We start from the raw sequence: 18,856 nt of genomic DNA, 5'->3' as shown, positions 1-18,856 counted from the left end.
ATGTAAATACTGTTGATGGAAGTAGCCTAGCAACCCAAAAGCTCATACATCGTTATCAGCAGAAAGTGTATTTTTTTTAATGCACACGTTTACACTCTACATCAAGGTGTGGATGATTTGTGGGTGCGAAATAAACATTTTAAAGCATTTGATTAAATAAAAAGGAAGAATATAAAGAAGTTTATTCGTATATTTTGTTACTTCATGAACAGTGATATTTTCTTATAGTGGTGTAGAGCCTTACCTATTATTAATGTTGTGACAGACTGATCGCAAGTGCTCTCGTTAAAAGTAGAGTTTTGGACCTGATCAAGAGTAGGTGGTTCTTAAAGTCTCAAAGGTTAAGTGAAGAATAATATCTCACTTAAATAACGCTGCATCGAAACCCACTATCTTTATACTATATTAAGCTAGTTATTCCCGAATCAGGTGATATTGTGGCCGTGTAGTTGTGTATTGTCGACAACATATAGGTAAACACTAACATAAACATTTCTCACGCTGTGATGTCAACGAGGGAAAGAAGAGATGACGACGACGACATACACGGTATACGTGTTGCCTTACAATACAACAACACAACGGATGTCATGGTAGCCTCTTCAATTCAGTGGTGAGTCGTGTAGCAGTGGTTGTAGCCAGCAGTGGCAGCAACACTTCAGAACTGATTTCATCATCTTCCTCACTTCACACGGGACTGTATTTTCAATCGCGTCATCTTTGTATAACTTTGCCTGTAATATCTTCTGTCGTTCTTGGTGTTGTATTTTGGATGACCAGCAGGGTAAACACATCAACCACTAGAGAGTGTTTGTGAGAAACACAGTAAGATCATTCCTATATTTTACAGATAATTTAAAATAAGTGTTGTTTGAATGCAGTGCAAAAAAAAAAAAAATCCTGATTTTGTAATGTTGTCGGTCAGCAATTGACCCGATCTGGAGGAATTGCAGGACATTTGTAATTAATCTAAGACCTGCAAAAGTCTCCTCTGGTGGAAAAATTACACTCACTGTGTCATTTTCTGGCATTGCAGCCACACTTTTAAAAGGCAGCCAAGCTGCTTATCCTACATTTAAATGTGTCTCTGAACTTTTACAGTGACAACTTCTACAGAATCTGTAATGTATCAGAGCAAAGTAATACTGGTAAATTGATGCAAGATTTCACTTAAAATGTTTAGGATGAGTTTTGGATGTCCCATAAAATACGCATTGAATTATCGCATAGAACAGTGTTAGATTTGCGTTACTACAATAACTATATTGGTGGCTGCACAAGTTTTTTCTCTGGAGACTTCCATCAAATCTTACCATTAATCACGAGATGGATAAGAGTAGATGAAGTCGAGGCAGCTTTGGAAAGATCATACCTATGACCAAATATGATAAAATTGGAACTTAAAACTAGAGATACGAGACACTTATTTCTGAACAACATAATATGCTTTTGCTAATAATTTACTCAAAATGGGAAATGGCTATTTTCAAGCAAGAAATGGTGGTACCAAATATCTCTGATGAATTTACAAAGCAGATAGGGATATTCACATGTCAAGTAAGGCACTTGCGTGGCTTAAGGGAAAAGCTACACTGGTGTCCAAAATTAAGGCAACAAACCACTATTTCCCCGTCCTGTGTCTAAGTCACGATACAAACGTACCGACTGTAAACAGATGTCATTACGATCGTGCTCTGCACGGAACGTGGCACCGTGGTCGACGGGCAATCACGCTACCGATGACATCGAGGCCCCCGTCAAACAGGGTAGTATTCGTCGGGTACTCCCACATCCAGTCACTGTATACACTGCCAAAGACAGTGCAGTATGGCACAGAGCAGTGGAGAGCCAGAGGAAGAATGGAAGCGAGACATTTGCAAACTGATATGGCCCGATGGCTTAATGTGAATTGCTCTGTCGTTTCTGGGATGTGGCGACAGTTTGTACAGACGGAAACTGTATGCCAAAGACCGGGACAGGGCTGACCGCATGTGACATCACAAAGAGAAGACAATTATTTGGCTGTAAGGGCGCAACAGTACTACCTTAGTACTGCACGGCAACTGGCGTCTGACCTCGCAGCATCCACTGGACGTGTTGTACCGACGCAAATGGTGTACGGAAGACTTTGGCAGAGTGGCCTTTATTGTTGGGGACTTGCTGTATTTGTACCTCTGACCTGTCTTCACAGAAGGAGTTTCCAATGTGTCACCTGCACGTTCGAACAGTAGGCCGATGTCTTCACACAGATGAATTCCGATCAGGTCTGAACTGTGATTCTCAATGGATTCACATCTGTAAGGGACGTGGAACACTATTTCTGGAACCAAAATTTGTGGAAGGAGACCGATATCGAGGCAGGTCCCTAATGGTGTGCGCGGGGATTATGCTGACCACTCGAACAGCTCTTTGTGAAATTGTTCAGGTGAATCGGTAAGGTTTAATGGCTGTCAGGTATTGTGACGAGATCTCTGTACATTGTGTGTGGTTGTTGTGAGGTCCTTTGGACCCAGACTTTGTACGGATGGACAATAATGCTCGACCTCATAGAGCACGGGTGGTTGAAGTTTTCTTGGAAACGGAAGATATTGCGTGCACAACTTGGCCTGCTCACTCTTCCAATTTGTATCCCATAGAGCACATCTGGGATGCACTGCAGAGATTAAAGAGACAGGTTTCATCACATCAGCATCCACCGACCATCCCCTTGCGAGCAGCTCTTCAGAAAGAATGGGCATTATTGCCTCGACACGAGACTGATGACATCATTCACAGCACTTCCCGTCATCAGCCCTGTGTTGCTACCAGAGGTGGTCACACCCCATACTGAGTACATTAATTACTTGTTGGAATGTGTGTCCAAACCTGTTATGTTGGAAAACACAAAGAACATTTTTGTCTGCCGCTATGCATATTGCAGTAGCTTACGTTCTGTATTCTTTATATTGTTTTTACTATTATCTGTTAATACTGTTTTGTGCAAAAAAAGTGCAGCCTTGCAAAAAATTCCATTTGTTGCTTTAATTTTGGACACCAGTGTATGTTGTCACCTGCTAATGACAAGCCAATAAAATAAATGACAAGGGTCTGTCTGAGCATGAGGCCCCAACACAAATATATTACTTTGATGATTCCATCTTAGAGAGGAAGCAGTGTGTTACTCCACAGAATTTTTAAATTCATTGATGCCATTAATACTAAAAGTAGGTGCACCTTCTGTTTTACTAAGAAAAGGTCATAGATACTTGACACTAGCATTGCAAAACTAGGCCCAGTCACTAGTTAATACTGAATAAGAAAATTTTGAGACTTTGTCTTGCATTTCAGAACAAAATTTTTCATATTTGTTTCAATGTCATAGTGTAGTATGCAATCGAAACTACTCATACTTAACTTGCTCTCATCCAATAACGCAGGTGTACTGAATATTATGTTTAATTGTAAATTCGCCTTGATTCTGTTTGGATGTGTGATAAATAACTGATGTTTAAAATAAAACTCTAACACATTTTTCTTTTTAGAATTGCAACTTCAGTTTTGATGGGCATTAGGGAAATTTTTTTTAGAACCTCACATACAGATCTTGTCCAGAACAGAATCTGATTAACACATTCTACAGACAAGTAGCAACTGACACACACACTCTTGTGTTCAAGTACCCAGCTGTTTACATTTTGTAACAGTGGCAGTATTTTACAAGTATAGCTATAAACTGAAGTGACACAGTGGTCAACACACTGGACTTGCATTCAGGATGATGGTTAAAATCCCCATCCAGCCATCCAGGTTTAGTTTTCCTGTCATTTCCCTAAATCACTCCAGGCAAATGCTGGCTGGCACAGTTCCTTTGAAAAAGACACAGCCAATTTCCTTCCCCATCCTTTTCGAAACCTGAGCTGTTGACAGTATGTTAAACTCCAATCTTCCTTATTTACACCTACAAATTTTTAATCGCACAAAATCATGAAATGTATGATGTTTACATCAGAAAAAGTTAAAATTTTGCAATTGCAACAAATCTTAATGCTTTTTTTAATTTCAGATGCAAGTATTGAATACGTTTTACTAACATTTGTTCATTTCATATCATAATTTGGTTGTGTTTACTGTAAAAAAATTGCTACAAATTTTTTTAAAACAGGAAATAAAAGTTTTTTGTAACATCCAATTTTAATTCTTTTATTTTCAGCTGAACATTATCTGAATAGTAATAAACCACGTCATATTCGTACGTAAACAAACTGTGTAAATGGGTAAAAAATATACACTCATATATTTGACAGTAAATCTAGTGACACACTCCCCCATATTTCGCGATAATATAAAATGTGCTGCCCTTCTTTGAACTTTTTTGATGTACTCCATCAATCCTATCTGGTAAGTATCCCACACCGCACAGCAGTATTCTAAAAGAGGATGGACAAGCTTAGTGTAGGCAGTCTCCTTAGTAGATCTGTTACATTTTCTAAGTGTCCTGCAAATAAAATACAGTCTTTGGTTAGCCTTCCCCACAACATTTTCTGTGTGTTCCTTCCAATTTAAGTTGTTCGTAATGGTAATTCCTAGGTATTTAGTCGAATTTACGGCCCTTAGATTCGACTGATCGTGTAACCGAAGTCATGTGGGTGACCTCACACTTTTTGTTATTTGGGGTCAACTGCCAATTTTTTCACCATTCAGATATCTTTTCTAAATCATTTTGCAATTTGTTTTGATCCTCTGATGACTTTATTAGTTGATAAATGACAGCGTCATCTGCAAACAACCTAAGATGGCTGCTCAGATTGGCTCCCAAATCGTTTATATAGGTAATTGTTTTGTTGGTAATGTATTCAGCTCTTCATTATGGTCACTCCTGATGTGCTGCACTATAACATATTGTATCTAACTGTTGCAGTTGTCAGTCCTAATGAAAGACAAGTGGAATGCTGTGCATGCATATATTGCCAGATGGGAGAGAATAGGACATTTAACATGCTGTACAGACTAGAGTTGCGGCAGCGGAAGCCTTTATGTGGACTAGTCCTCTCGCAGAGGCTCGGCAGGGATTGGGACAGAACAGTAATGAGTGCCCTTTGGTTGTACGTGAGATGCACAGTATTGTCACGTGGCTGAGACAGTGGAATGCCAGTGGTAGAATTCTTAACTGGCAGTCACAAGGTCAGGGAACGTGGGTTCGAACACGTGGGAACCTGGAATGAACGTGAACGTATCAGTTGAATGTAGTACCAGGCACTTGCCAGGGCAACATGCACAAGTATTACAAATGTCGTGACATTTTCTGGGACACTTACTAGGTGATTTGAAGTTTCAACTGTACAAACTGCAAGTGATTTGAGAGTTAAGAAAAACTGACAAGCAACACACTCACCATTTGCACTGATGCACTTGCAATGATTAACTGAGAACCATATTTCTCCAACTACTGTTGATGTCTAATCTTTGACATTTTTGTGACTGGGTATGTTATTAAGTAAAATGCTGAATAACATTTGGTTTCAGCAGGGTGGTGCAAAAACTATCTCAAGTGCCAAAATGTGGCTGTACTTAAACGTTGCCTAACTGTGCAGTATCCCACTTTGGCGATGCAAGGTGGCTGTCCCTTGTCTCTTTCCCCAGATTTAACACTCTGTATTACTTCCACAGGGATTGTGTAGGAAAGAATATTTGCCAGTAACTTGGAGACAGTTGACAAACTTAAAGACTACCATTTGTTGTGAAATAAGCACCATTCTGTGGGAAGTGCTACAGTTTGATTAGGGAAGCCTTACGGTGATGGCTCCAGCAGTGCATCTGTGGAAATGGGGACATTCGGAGGAAGTTATTTTCAAATTGTAGTGAGGTCTGCAGATGTGTATTACATCCTGTTGGAATGACTGATTTATGAATTTGTATCACTTTGTAACTGTGTTAAATTGCTGCTTGCATCCCAGGTCTCTATGTAACCCATTCATATACACAAATGTGTTAAAGTGCGCACTCCCGGACATTGGGATGCTTGCCATCCACGGATTGAATTTGCTGTGCGCATGAAAAATGAAGGCAGAGTGCCAACCAGCTTCAGTGTGATTTTTAGGTGGTTTTTCACATCCGCCGAGGTAAATACTGGGTTGATTCCCGTGTCCCACCTGACATACATAATGTGCAAATACTTCAACATTTGATTCACATTCACCTATACAGTTATACTAGAAGCAAAGTGGTCTGATGGAATCACCTGGTTATATGTTGAAATAATTAAATTATCCAAGTAGCTACAAGTTGACATTACAGGTAATCTTATCGGAACAAACTGATGCACATCACCGAGAGTTAGCAGCACCGAATGTTAAATTGAAACTGGCATTTTGTGGAAATTTGCTTAACTTCGGGAGTTGAATTAACTGTTTCCTGTGTTTGTCATTAGCTGTCAGTAAGCAAACAGCTGATTGCATTCTACGTTTTGTTTATTATTCCAAATAAGTATGAAATCTTCATGAAAATCTTCAGTTACACATTGTATTAACTTCCATGATACATACAGTTCAAAGTTGCACAAAACTCATAGAGAATCCACAGAAGACTGTCCAAACGCTTCACAAATACAACAGTCTCTGGGTGGTTTCTGGCACACCTCTCTTATTATAGTAATAAAATTAACAGTTTTTACACATCGTTATTGAGGTGATTGCATAAAGAAAGTTGTAACTGAGAACTTTTATCAAAAGTGTGATACATTGTGTGATATTGAAAGAAAAATCTGGCATAATTTTGCTTAAGTTACATTTTTAACACAAAAATGATTGAGCTAGTATATTTAAGTAATGTCTTTGCAATATTTATTAATTACCTTGTAATTACTGTAAGATTTTCATTGGTAATGTTTTCAGTGACTGTGTTTGTTGTAGATTCTTATAAGTACAAGCTTTTTGTGGTGAAAATATTATTAGCCAATCCCAGAAACTACACTGAAGTAGATATGAAGTTCATATTCAAGTGGAAATAGAAGTGAATCAGTTAGTAACTACTTACAGGATACATAAAGAAATCCGTGACGATACGATCGCGTCAGTCGTCAGTTCCAGTATCAGTAATTTCATTGTGACGTATCCCATTCTGCCACTTTTTAAGGGATATGTGGATTCCTCCCTGGGCGGAGCTGACAGTGGCTTTAAAATGCCTTTGAGAGTGTCATCCACTTTGAAATAACAGCCTGTAGACAGGTACAGTTGGTTCTTTGTGAAATTTTAGATATTCTGTATATGTTGTGATCTGTCATTGACTGGATAAAGGACACCAGCAAGGAAGGAAGGATTCACAGTGTTTGTCAACATACGAAGTCTGCAGACGTAACACTACTGTCGGGTTCGAGCACTCGTTTAGAATAAATACGTCACTGTGTCACAGGCTGGCCCTGGAGCGCGCGACGACGGCGGAGGAGGCGGTGGAGGTGGTGACGCGGCTGCTGGAGCGGCACGGGCAGGGCGGGCCCTGCTCGGACTCGGACCCCGGCTTCACCTACCACAACTCCTTCCTGCTGGCCGACCCTACGCAGGCCTGGGTGCTCGAGACTGCCGGCCGCCACTGGGTCGCCAAGAGGTTCACGTGTACGTCACGTCCCGCACTCTCCTTTCCGTACGGGGTGCACCCGAACTCGGGCGACAGTCGGAGGTCTTGCGGAGATATTTTCGAGAGTATTACGGCACCGGTCGCACGTGGTTTCGGGGTGCCTCGTAAAAGTGTAATCGCCTTCCGCATAATATTCTTGTCGGGTCTCCGGACGGATCGTACAGTCGCCTTGCCAGAATATTTCACAGCACACGTGTCCGGCACCTTCAGGTGACAACTCTGTTTGCCCGATTGATGTATAGTGTGAATGGCAGCCCTTTTGTAAGCTGCAGAAAACTGGGCCGGAGGTTTCTCACTGCCACCTCCCGACACAAACTGGAGGTACGGCACGATAGTTGGCTACAGATCTGATGAGAATATTGGGATTTATATGCCGGAGAAGTTATGTAGTAACATAACTGTGTACCATTTTATTTCTTATGCTCATTTATTTTTGTTCCTGTCGTCATCCTATTGTGTACAGTTTCCAGCTGTCGTGCGGGTCTGCTCGGAGCACGAGCCTCTCTGTCGTCTTCCGTCTTCCCTCCGTCACTCCGTCTCCACCTCGATCGAGTCTTCTCCTTTCATTTACACACGGCCCTTGACTTCTTTTGACCACCTCTCTGTTGGTCTTTTTCCCTTCCCTTTCATCTAGTGTCTTCCTGGGTATCCTCTCCACCTCCATTGACTTTACGGAGGTAGCCTACGCTTGTGTTCTGTGCTTCTGGGAGAGCAGGACTGACAACAGTCGTAGGGACTGCCGGTCCTTTCTAGTGTCGTGGGAGACGCACTCGAATGGCACAGTGAACGAGAATTGGCCTGTTTTCTCACTCCGAAATAAGGAAGGGAAATAATGAGAAACACCCACATTAATGCAGAGCGAGAGTGCACCAAACATTCGGCAACAGCTACCGCGTAACTCCTTCCCGAGGCTAACAGTGCCGTAAACGAGGTAGCGTATGCACAGTGTGATTTAGCACTTTCGGAGGGGAAGTGGGGGTGTAAGCACGCAATCACTGCCTACTTTGTGAGGTTGTGCGGGTTGAGGATAGGTGTAGGGGAAGTGAGCCCAATCTCTCTCACACAGCACAAGCAGTGCACTGGAACCGACAGTACATTCAAAATGCCTACCCAGCCTCAACCGGTATCTCGTAACGTAAATTCGAGACACTCACTTATACAGCGTGTGTCATCAGGCCCATTTTCTCTGCTGTTTCAGATACATTTCCAATTTCGTTTTTTCTTTACATAGACAGAGCCAGCCCAAGTGAGGGTTTGTTTACCGTTACAAGTAAAATGATTTTTAAAGTGGAATTTAATGTGCACATTCGACAGAGTGGTCCCAGATTAGTCTAGTGCGATATTTGTTTTATCTGTATGTATTATCAGGGACAGTAACCCCAATGCTACCTTGGTCATGTGGTTAACATTTGAGCTCGATAATCGGTGGTTTGCTGGATAGAGTCCCGCTTATATTTTATTAAATTAATATTTTTTTTTCAACAGTAGTAATATTATTTCATGCATATTACATTTGAAAGGTAATATGATGAAAAGACATGGATATTTACATGAACTTGTATAGAATTTCCAGTATTATTTGGTTGTTGTCTAACTTTTATCATCACAACAAACATCATATTTATAATTATTGACAAGTAAACAACCAAACACACAATTCTGCTGAAAATTTATGCATGTTGTGATTTTTGAAATTCCTTATACGTGCAGTCGGGTGAGGGTAATGTACGATTAACTGTCGGATGTGCTTTCGACATTACAAGTTGTAGGATGATATTTTTTGTACAAACACGGAAAACAAATTAAAAGAACACAGACTACACTGAATGAATGCAGTGTTGTCACATACACAAGGAATCTTTACAGTTTCTGAGGAAAAACAAAGCTTGTTGACATTTTGAAAAATTTATATTTCTTCCAACAATTTCTATGCAGACTATCCATAATGCAATGTTTTTGTAATTTTCAGTGCCAAAAATTGGTAGTGTAAGACTGAATATATTTTAATAGGCCCTTTATGGGAAACAATTCCTGATTCGTTGTCAATCAAATACGAACAAGTTTCAAGATTCTTGATAAAGTTTCTAACTTGACTATAGAGGTAAAGTTGCACAATACTTGTTGTAATACTAAAAATTAGTAAACAGTGAAAAACATTGGAAAGTTAATAAAAGTGCTTTGAAATACAAATATGCATGCCCTACCATCAGATTACATTTGTAATGTAATATATACAAAATAATATCACTGGGATTGGAAGGAAAGAAAAGAAGAAGAAAGGATAGAGGACAACTCGACTCAGTGTTCTGTTGATTACAGAGCTTAAATGTTGATCAAATGATGACCACTGTCAGCCTGTACTCAGGGTTGCAAAGCATTGGTACATCAATGACACACACAACTTCTCTTGTAGTTTTCTCGAAATTACCTGTGTAGTGTGCCTTACTATGTATATTCTATGTTGTCCTAATGGACTTCTAAAAGTGTATGAAGTTTAAAGTAAATCAATGATCCGGACATTGTGGCCTCCCCTTGTCAGATTCATTTTTCCAGCAGTGTTAGCTGTTCATTAATAGTGATACACAGCAGTACAGACAGATTTACTTACGGGTAGTCAGACAGTATTCTTACCGTGTGGATTCATAGGTGACAGAAGAGCATCAAAACAATGCTTTGTTGAGCTGTTCCCACAGTGACGGCAACCAAAATGGGAGTAGTGTTGCATCCGAGGTTCATTGCATTACTGTCTCTTGGTTTTGATTTTTAATATTACGTGCCTTCTCACTGTTCTATATGTAGTTTCAAAGGAACAAAGGTAATTGGGGTAACATACCAAATAAATCGTAATTACATAATTATTCTGTGAAGAGTCACTAGACAGGTCCCTTACACTGAAATCCTCGGAAATTATCCCCAAACAACCTCGGAAAGTTTTTCGGAGTTCGGGTTCAACTTGTATAGAAGCTACACCATTTCATTAGGCTTGATAACTGTGTAAACTACAAAATTTCTTGGTGTTCGTCACTATAAAGCGTGATACAAGGAACAATTTCTTTCTGACATAAGTTGTCTTAAGGATACAGGGTACTTTTCCAGCTCAGTATTAAGTAAAAATGAACACCTATTTCTTTGAGGCACTGTTTATACGAGGTGCAGCTAGAAAAAAAACCAGACTGATGCTGGAAAAAACATTTATTTACAATTATTTACAATTTCATGTTATCTCCTTCAATGTACTCTCCTCCTCGGTCTCTACACCGCTCCATACGAATTTTCCACTGTTCATAGCAATGCTGCAGATCATTTTCGGTAAGTCCATACATTACTTCCGTCGCTTTTTCTTTTACTGCTTCAACAGTCTCAAATCTAGTTCCTTTCAAAGCTGACTTGACTTTAGGGAAAAGAAAAAAGTCACAGGGGGCCAAATCAGGTGAGTAGGGTGGATGATCTAAGATGGGAATGTTGTGTTTTGCCAAAAACGTATTCACTGACAACGCACTGTGAGCTGGGGCATTGCCTCTGTGAAGGATCCATGACTTTTTTCTCCACAAATCGTTCCGTTTTCTCCGTACTCGCTCACGTAGGGTAGCCAGGACGCTAATGTAGTAATGCTGATTCACTGTTTGTCCCTCTGGTACCCAATCAATGTGCACAATCCCTTTGATGTCAAAAAAAACAATCATCATTGCCTTGAATTTCGATTTTGACATTCGTGCTTTTTTTTTGTCGTGGAGAACCAGGAGTTTTCCAATGCATCGATTGGCGTTTAGTTTCGGGATCGTAAGTAAAAAACCACGATTCATCGCAAGTAATAACATTTTGTACGAAGGTGGGATCACTTTCAATGTTTTCCAGGATGTCAGAACAAATCATTCTTCGGCGTTCCTTCTGTTCAATTGTGAGACGCTTTGGAACCATTTTTGAACACACTTTGTTCAAGTTGAAAGTTTCATGAAGAATCTGCCTAACACTTTCCTTGTCAACTCCTGTTAACTCAGACACTGCTCTGATTGTTAAACGGCGATCTTGTCGAACAAGTTTACCGATTTTTTCAATGTTTGCATCAGTTTTTGCTGACAATGGTCTGCCAGTGCGAGTGTCATCACTGGTGTCTTCGCGGCCATCTTTAAATCGTTTAAACCACTCAAACACTTGTGTTCGCGATAAACAATCATCGCCGTACACTTGTTGTAACATTACAAACGTTTCACTTGCAGATTTTCCTAGTTTGAAACAAAATTTGATGTTAACACGCTGTTCTTTCTGTACACTCAACATTTTCCGACGCACAGACAAAACGTCAACTACTTAAAACAGACGCCACGGGCAGACTGAGTGCAGGAGGCAGATGAAACTCGAGCAGTAGGCGGAGTGAGAGTCGTGACAGGCCACGCGACTTTCAGCCTTATTGCATTCGTTTTATTGTTTCACCAGTACTAGTCCGGTTTTTTTCTAGCCACACCTCGTAATGTATGTTTTACAGATTCATTGTTGATATCAAGTAATGCAGTGCACTTTCTAAACAAATTAGAAGTATTTTGAATATTTTTGAACGTGCTTATGGTTATTAAAAAAATTAAAAAGAAATTGATGCATTTTTTTTCCAAAATGCTTCCTCAAATTGAAGTACCATTTAATCCAGTGTTATACAGGGTGATTCAAAAAGAATACCACAACTTTAAAAATGTGTATTTAATGAAAGAAACATAATATAACCTTCTGTTATACATCATTACAAAGAGTATTTAAAAAGTTTTTTTTTTTTTCACTCAAAAACAAGTTGAGATGTTCAATATGGCCCCCTCCAGACACACGAGCAATATCAACCCGATACTCCAACTCGTTCCACACTCTGTAGCATATCAGGCGTAACAGTTTGGATAGCTGCTGTTATTTCTCGTTTCAAATCATCAATGGTGGCTGGGAGAGGTGGCCGAAACACCATATCCTTAACATACCCCCATAAGAAAAAATCGCAGGGGGTAAGATCAGGGCTTCTTGGAGGCCAGTGATGAAGTGCTCTGTCACGGGCTGCCTGGCGGCCGATCCATCGCCTCGGGTAGTTGACGTTCAGGTTTCATAACGAACGTTTTTCGTAGGACTCTCCATACAGTTGATTGTGGAATTTGCAGCTCTCTCTCCTAGCTCTGCGAGTCGATTTTCCTGGGCTGCGAACAAATGCTTGCTGGATGTGTGCTACATTTTCATCACTCGTTCTCGGCCGTCCAGAACTTTTCCCTTTGCACAAACACCCATTCTCTGTAAACTGTTTATACCAACGTTTAATACACCACCTATCAGGAGGTTTAACACCATACTTCGTTCGAAATGCACGCTGAACAACTGTCGTCGATTCACTTCTGCCGTACTCAATAACACAAAAAGCTTTCTGTTGAGCGGTCGCCATCTTAGCATCAACTGACGCTGACGCCTAGTCAACAGCGCCTCAAGCGAACAAATGTACAACTAAATGAAACTTTATAGCTCCCTTAATTCGCCGACAGATAGTGCTTAGCTCTGCCTTTTGTCGTTGCAGAGTTTTAAATTCCTAAAGTTGTGGTATTCTTTTTGAATCACCCTGTACATTTGAAGGAGACCGAATTTTTACCAGATATGCATGACATGATGGCAGATGTACTAGACCTATTTAATTCCACCTGTTATGATGTATATTACAAGGATAAAAAGTATCACATCTTACATTTTAATTTTTTAAAATTTTTTCTAATAAAAATGTTACTGTTTCTATAATTTAGTTGATTCTGCAGTAAAGCTTTGGTCTAATACGTAAGTATGGACTATTGCAAGTTACAGAAAAAAATTAGAGCAATGCTCTATAAACTTTAGGAAATATTTTTACCTGAGTTCTGAAAGATACAACTTGTGGGGAAACTGTGAAGATATGAGACTAATTAAACTGTTCCTCAGCATATTCCTGAAAATTCTTTTCTTCATCTTCAAGCTTCCTCTTGGCATTCCTTTTAGCACTTCTTGCTTCTTTGGTAACTTGAAGAGCGAATCTCTGTTTCGTGCACCCTTTGTCTTTCACACACGAGCAATTGATCTTCCATATTAGAGCCACATTTTATGCCTAAATTTCTCAGGACTTCCAACCTTCCTATCACTCCATCATTGAAACATATCACTGTATCTACTACACCAGCTTTTAATGTATTTAGTCCTACAAAAACATTCTTGGGTAATCTTTCCCATATGCAATGGTTGAAACTTTCATTTGTATTCTGAGTTCCTCCATGAAGACTTTTACTATGCAAAACAAGCTCACTCAGGTCTCTAATAATTGGTTTCATTTAATTCATAACAGGCTCAGGAAGAGACTGCTCATGATGGTATCTTTGACCACGTTCTTTTACTTTTTGGTAGCCACACCAAGTATCTGCTCCTTTAGGGTAAAGTCTGTGAACAGTGTGGTCATCTGTGGACAACTTACAGCTTTTCTCATTGCTGTAACTTCATTCAGAGTTACAGTTCTTCTAATAGCCAGTCCATAGTAACTCTGGAGGTGGTCTATTTCAGTTTCTGTCAATCTGCCATGGCCAGACAGAGATTTTCCATCTGATAGCAACTTTCCTTTCTCTTCGTAGCTTCCTCAATCTAGCACCCATCCCCTTTTGCACATGTCCACAACACTCCAGTTTTGTTACCAAGGTATTTAGATACAGGCTCCCAGGTAGATGCTATTTTCCTTGGCTTCTGAAAGGCATTCGATACAGTTCCGCACTGTTGCCTGATAAACAAAGTAAGAGCCTACGGAATATCAGACCAGCTGTGTAGCTGGATTGAAGAGTTTTTAGCAAACAGAACACAGCATGTTGTTATCAATGGAGAGACGTCTACAGACGTTAAAGTAACATCTGGCGTGCCACAGGGGAGTGTTATGGAACCATTGCTTTTCACAATATATATAAATGACCTAGTAGATAGTGTCGGAAGTTCCGTGCGGCTTTTCGCGGATGATGCTGTAGTATACAGAGAAGTTGCAGCATTAGAAAATTGTAGCGAAATGCAGGAAGATCTGCAGCGGATAGGCACTTGTTGCAGGGAGTGGCAACTGACCCGTAACATAGACAAATGTAATGTATTGCGAATACATAGAAAGAAGGATCTTTTATTGTACGATTATATGACAGCGGAACAAACACTGGTAGCAGTTACTTCTATAAAATATCTGGGAGTATGCATGCGGAACGATTTGAAGTGGAATGATCATATAAAATTAATTGTTGGTAAGGCGGGTACCAGGTTGAGATTCATTGGGAGAGTCCTTAGAAAATGTAGTCCATCAACAGAGGAGGTGGCTTACAAAACACTCGTTCGACCTATACTGGAGTATTGCTCATCAGTGTTGGATCCGTACCACGTCGGGTTATTTGGTAACCATGATAGCGTTACGGAGATGTTTAGCAGACTCAAGTGGCAGACTCTGCAAGAGAGGCGCTCTGCATGGCGGTGTAACTAGCTCGCCAGGTTTCGAGAGGGTGCGTTTCTGGATGAGGTATCGAATACATTGCTTCCCCCTACTTATACCTCCCGAGGAGATCACGAATGTAAAATTAGAGAGATTCGAGCGCGCACGGAGGCTTTCAGACAGTCGTTCTTCCCGCGAACCATACGCGACTGGAACAGGAAAGGGAGGTAATGACATTGGCACGTAAAGTACCCTCCGCCACACACCGTTGGGTGGCTTGAGGAGTATAAATGTAGATTGTAGATTGTATTTTATTGGTCCTATTGTCTACATAGCAGCTTATGCATAAGACATTGGACAAGTCAAGTTATAAATATACAGGCTGAAAGTAATTTCAAGGCATACATATTTAAGCTTACAATAATACACTTTACACGTAAGTATTTATATAGCACATTTCATAAATTTAAATATTCTTCAATGGAGTAAAAGCAGTGATGCTGTAAATATGACTTTAGAGATTTTCCAAATGTATTGACCTCATTGATAGCTGTTATGTTTTCATGAAGTTTGTTATAAAGCTTAACTCCCATGTGAAAAGTACCTTTTTGGCACAGCGCTGTGCTGATTTGAGTCATATGTAAGTTTCTGTTTTGTCCGGTAAAGTGCTCATGTATATCACAGTTTTTTTTGTTGTCTCTGGTCCTTGCCTATTAAATTTAATTTAAAGAACAAAATGGTTTCCATAATGTATACACACGGTAATGGGGGAATACCAGATTTCTTAAACAGAGGTTTACAAGAGTCTCTAGGCTTGCACCCAAACAAGATTCTAATGGCCCTTTTTTGTAGTTTAAAAGTGCTATTAGCTATTTTAGTGTTTCCCCAGAAGGTGACCCCATATCTAAGACGAGAATGAAAGTACGCATGATATGCATTCAATACTGTTTTCTCACTACAGCACGATTTTAATGAACAAAGAAGATAACATGTTTTGCTCAGTTCTGCATTGAGATGTTCAATATGCTTATTTCATCTGATGTTACTCTGCAGCCTAAGTCCTAAGAATTTGGTTTCAGTACTGTTACCAACTGGTTCGTCATTGATAGAGACTGATGGGATAAACATGTCCTTGTTAGGAACATTGTGGAATTTTAGAGCAACGGTTTTCTTACTGTTTATTACAAGCTGATTACACTGTGCCCAGCTGCTAAGTTGTTTCGTGACCGTGTTTACTGTCTGCTGTAACTGTTCGTCGTCGTCTCCTTTTAGTAGAATCGTGGTGTCATCTGCAAATATGATTGATTTGTGTGCATCAATATTTAAGCTTAGATCATTTATGTACAGAAGAAACAGAAGGGTCCCAATATGGATCCTTGGGGTACACCACATTTTATTTGTTTATAGTCAGATAAGTGATTAGATACAGTTTTTAATTCAGTGTTTGTGTGCTTGACGCACACTGCCTGCATACGATTTGTCAGGAAGGAACTGATCCACTTGTTGGACTGACCTCGAATACCATATCTTTCTAGCTTTGATAGCAGAATTTTGTGGTCCACCATGTCAAAAGCTTTTGACAAGTCAATAAAGACTCCTATTGTTTCCTGTTTTTTGTCCAGCAGGTTTAGGATGGAATTGATGCACTCATAGACAGCAGTTGTCGTTGACCTCTTATTTCTGAATCCATGTTGTCCATTACATAGGATGCTGTTTTTATTTATAAATTTCATAAGTTTCTCATACATAACTTTTTCCAGTACTTTAGAGATGCAGGAGGAAATTGTGATGGGTCTGTAGTTATTTACATTGTCTTTATCCCCTTTTTTATGTACGGGAATAGCTTTTGATGTTTTTAACACATCAGGGAAAGTGCCTACCTGAAGTGAGCAGTCACATAAATGTGTGAGTACTTCAATTAGGTTTGATGCACTCTTCTTTAACATTGTTGCAGGTATACCATCAATACCTGCAGATTTGGAATTTTTAGTCCTTTTATTGCTTTAGCTACTTCATCTTGTGAAACAGAACTGATGTACAATGATCCTCTACATGCACTTATTTTATATTCATTTGTCTGGATGCTCTTAAAGTTTGATTGTAACATTTTTTCAGCAACACCTGTGAAAAAGTTGTTAAATGTGTTGGCTACTTCTAAGGGGTTTGTTACTTTTTTATTTTTATGTGATAGTGTTATATTTTACCAAGGTTGTCTGTATTCTCCACATTCTTTTTTTATAACACTCCACATAGCCTTTGATTTATTAGCTGAATTATAAAAGATTTCATCATTATTCGTTATTTTTGCTGCTTTTATTACTTTTCTTAATATTTTGGAGTATTTTTTATAGTATGCGCGTACTACAGGTGAGGAATTTTTTGAGTTACATATTTCATGAAGTAGTCTTTTCTTCTGGCATGAAACCCTTATTCCCTTTGTGATCCAGCTATTTGTTCTAGAGTTTTCCCGTATGGTTAATGTTTTCAGTGGGAATGCAAGTTCAAAGAAATGGGTTAATGTATCAATGAAAGTGTTGAATTTTTCATTTATATCGTTCATTTTGTACACTCCTAGCCATTTTTCTTTCTGTAATAAGTTGTTGAAGTAGCTCACATTATGCTGATTATAGCTTCGATATGCTGTTCTAAAAGACATGTTGTTAATAATACTGCCTTGTACTTTTATGCTTAATATTTGAGCAAGATGATCACTAAAACCTGCATTGAAAATTTTTAGTGAGGTGTTGTGTAAACTCGTCTTTACTAGAAATTGATCAAGAGCTGTTTGACAAGTTTGTGATACTCATGTAGATGTATCACCATAAACATTGAACTCATTAATTTTATTGAAAGTTTTAGAGTCCCCATTGGCTAGGTACTTCGCGTATCTAATGTTATAAATGGGCACTGACCTCTGAATTATTTGTAGAGCTCCATCACACTCCATACCTCCACTGTAAACATCATAATTCTTCGAACACTGATGTTCAATATGTCCTTCAGTGTTACCATGGCATGTGTGGCAGTGCTTAGATAAGCACTCAACATCAACAACTTTTCCATTCTCCAGAGAAGTAGCACTTAAAACACCACTCAAGGAATGATGTCCTCAATGTTGCCATGTCCGATCAAGTGCAACAGCAATGTCCCTGGTTCCACTAATATTTACTGTTTCTTCTGCTGTACGTTCCATAGATGCTTTAGATAGAACCGTCAAGGCATCTAAAAGTATTTTTATGTACTTGCTGAACCTGCTGGGAGGAGGAGGAAGGTCCATCAAACCACAAAACGTTTGAGCAGCCGTTTTTCCTTTTCGCATTGCACGCATTGCATACACTAACATCAAATTCACATCATATGAATTATGCACAATGTTTGAAGTCATTTTTGAGGTAGATTTATTTGCAGGATTTACACAGAACAACTAATTTTGACACTAAAAACCCTTCCTGCTACTTTTTTGTTCAGTTATTTCCAGGCAGCATACACCATCACATAGTTTACATTTCGCCGCTTCCTTTATCAAAGAAGATAATATCGTCAACAACAAAAAATCCACTACAAACATTTCTTCCCTGAAGAACTGATACATAGGTTACTTTCAACGGTGTGGCTTGCTTTGTTTGTGAACTGGTTACCATGGAATTTCCTTTTATTGAATTTCTCGATGTGGAGCATAGTTCGTATTTATTGCGCACCAAAGGATATGTACTTCCAGGGGAGGGGAAGGGGAACACTTTCTTTTCACAACTTTCCTTGCTCTCAGAAGGAAAGTAATGCATTGCTGCGGTCCACACCAGTTGTTTTTATTACACTCAA

At 39.5% G+C, this 18,856-nt stretch overlaps 1 protein-coding gene across 1 annotated transcript in view; it reads left to right on the top strand.

Annotated features, from left to right (window-relative positions):
- Nucleotides 1-18,856, top strand: part of LOC126213091 (secernin-2) — a 94,691-nt gene that overhangs the window by 33,996 nt on the left and 41,839 nt on the right. Inside the window, exon 4 of the mRNA XM_049940690.1 lies at nucleotides 7,387-7,586. Within this exon, the coding sequence (XP_049796647.1) occupies nucleotides 7,387-7,586 (200 nt within the window). The remainder of the gene's footprint in view (nucleotides 1-7,386; nucleotides 7,587-18,856) is intronic.

The sequence above is a fragment of the Schistocerca nitens genome, chromosome 11 (assembly GCF_023898315.1).
Source record: "Schistocerca nitens isolate TAMUIC-IGC-003100 chromosome 11, iqSchNite1.1, whole genome shotgun sequence".
In the NCBI taxonomy this organism is placed as follows: Eukaryota; Metazoa; Arthropoda; class Insecta; order Orthoptera; family Acrididae; genus Schistocerca; species Schistocerca nitens.
The sequence above is the reverse complement of the archived record's forward strand: the minus strand, read 5'-3'. Positions and strand labels throughout refer to the sequence as shown.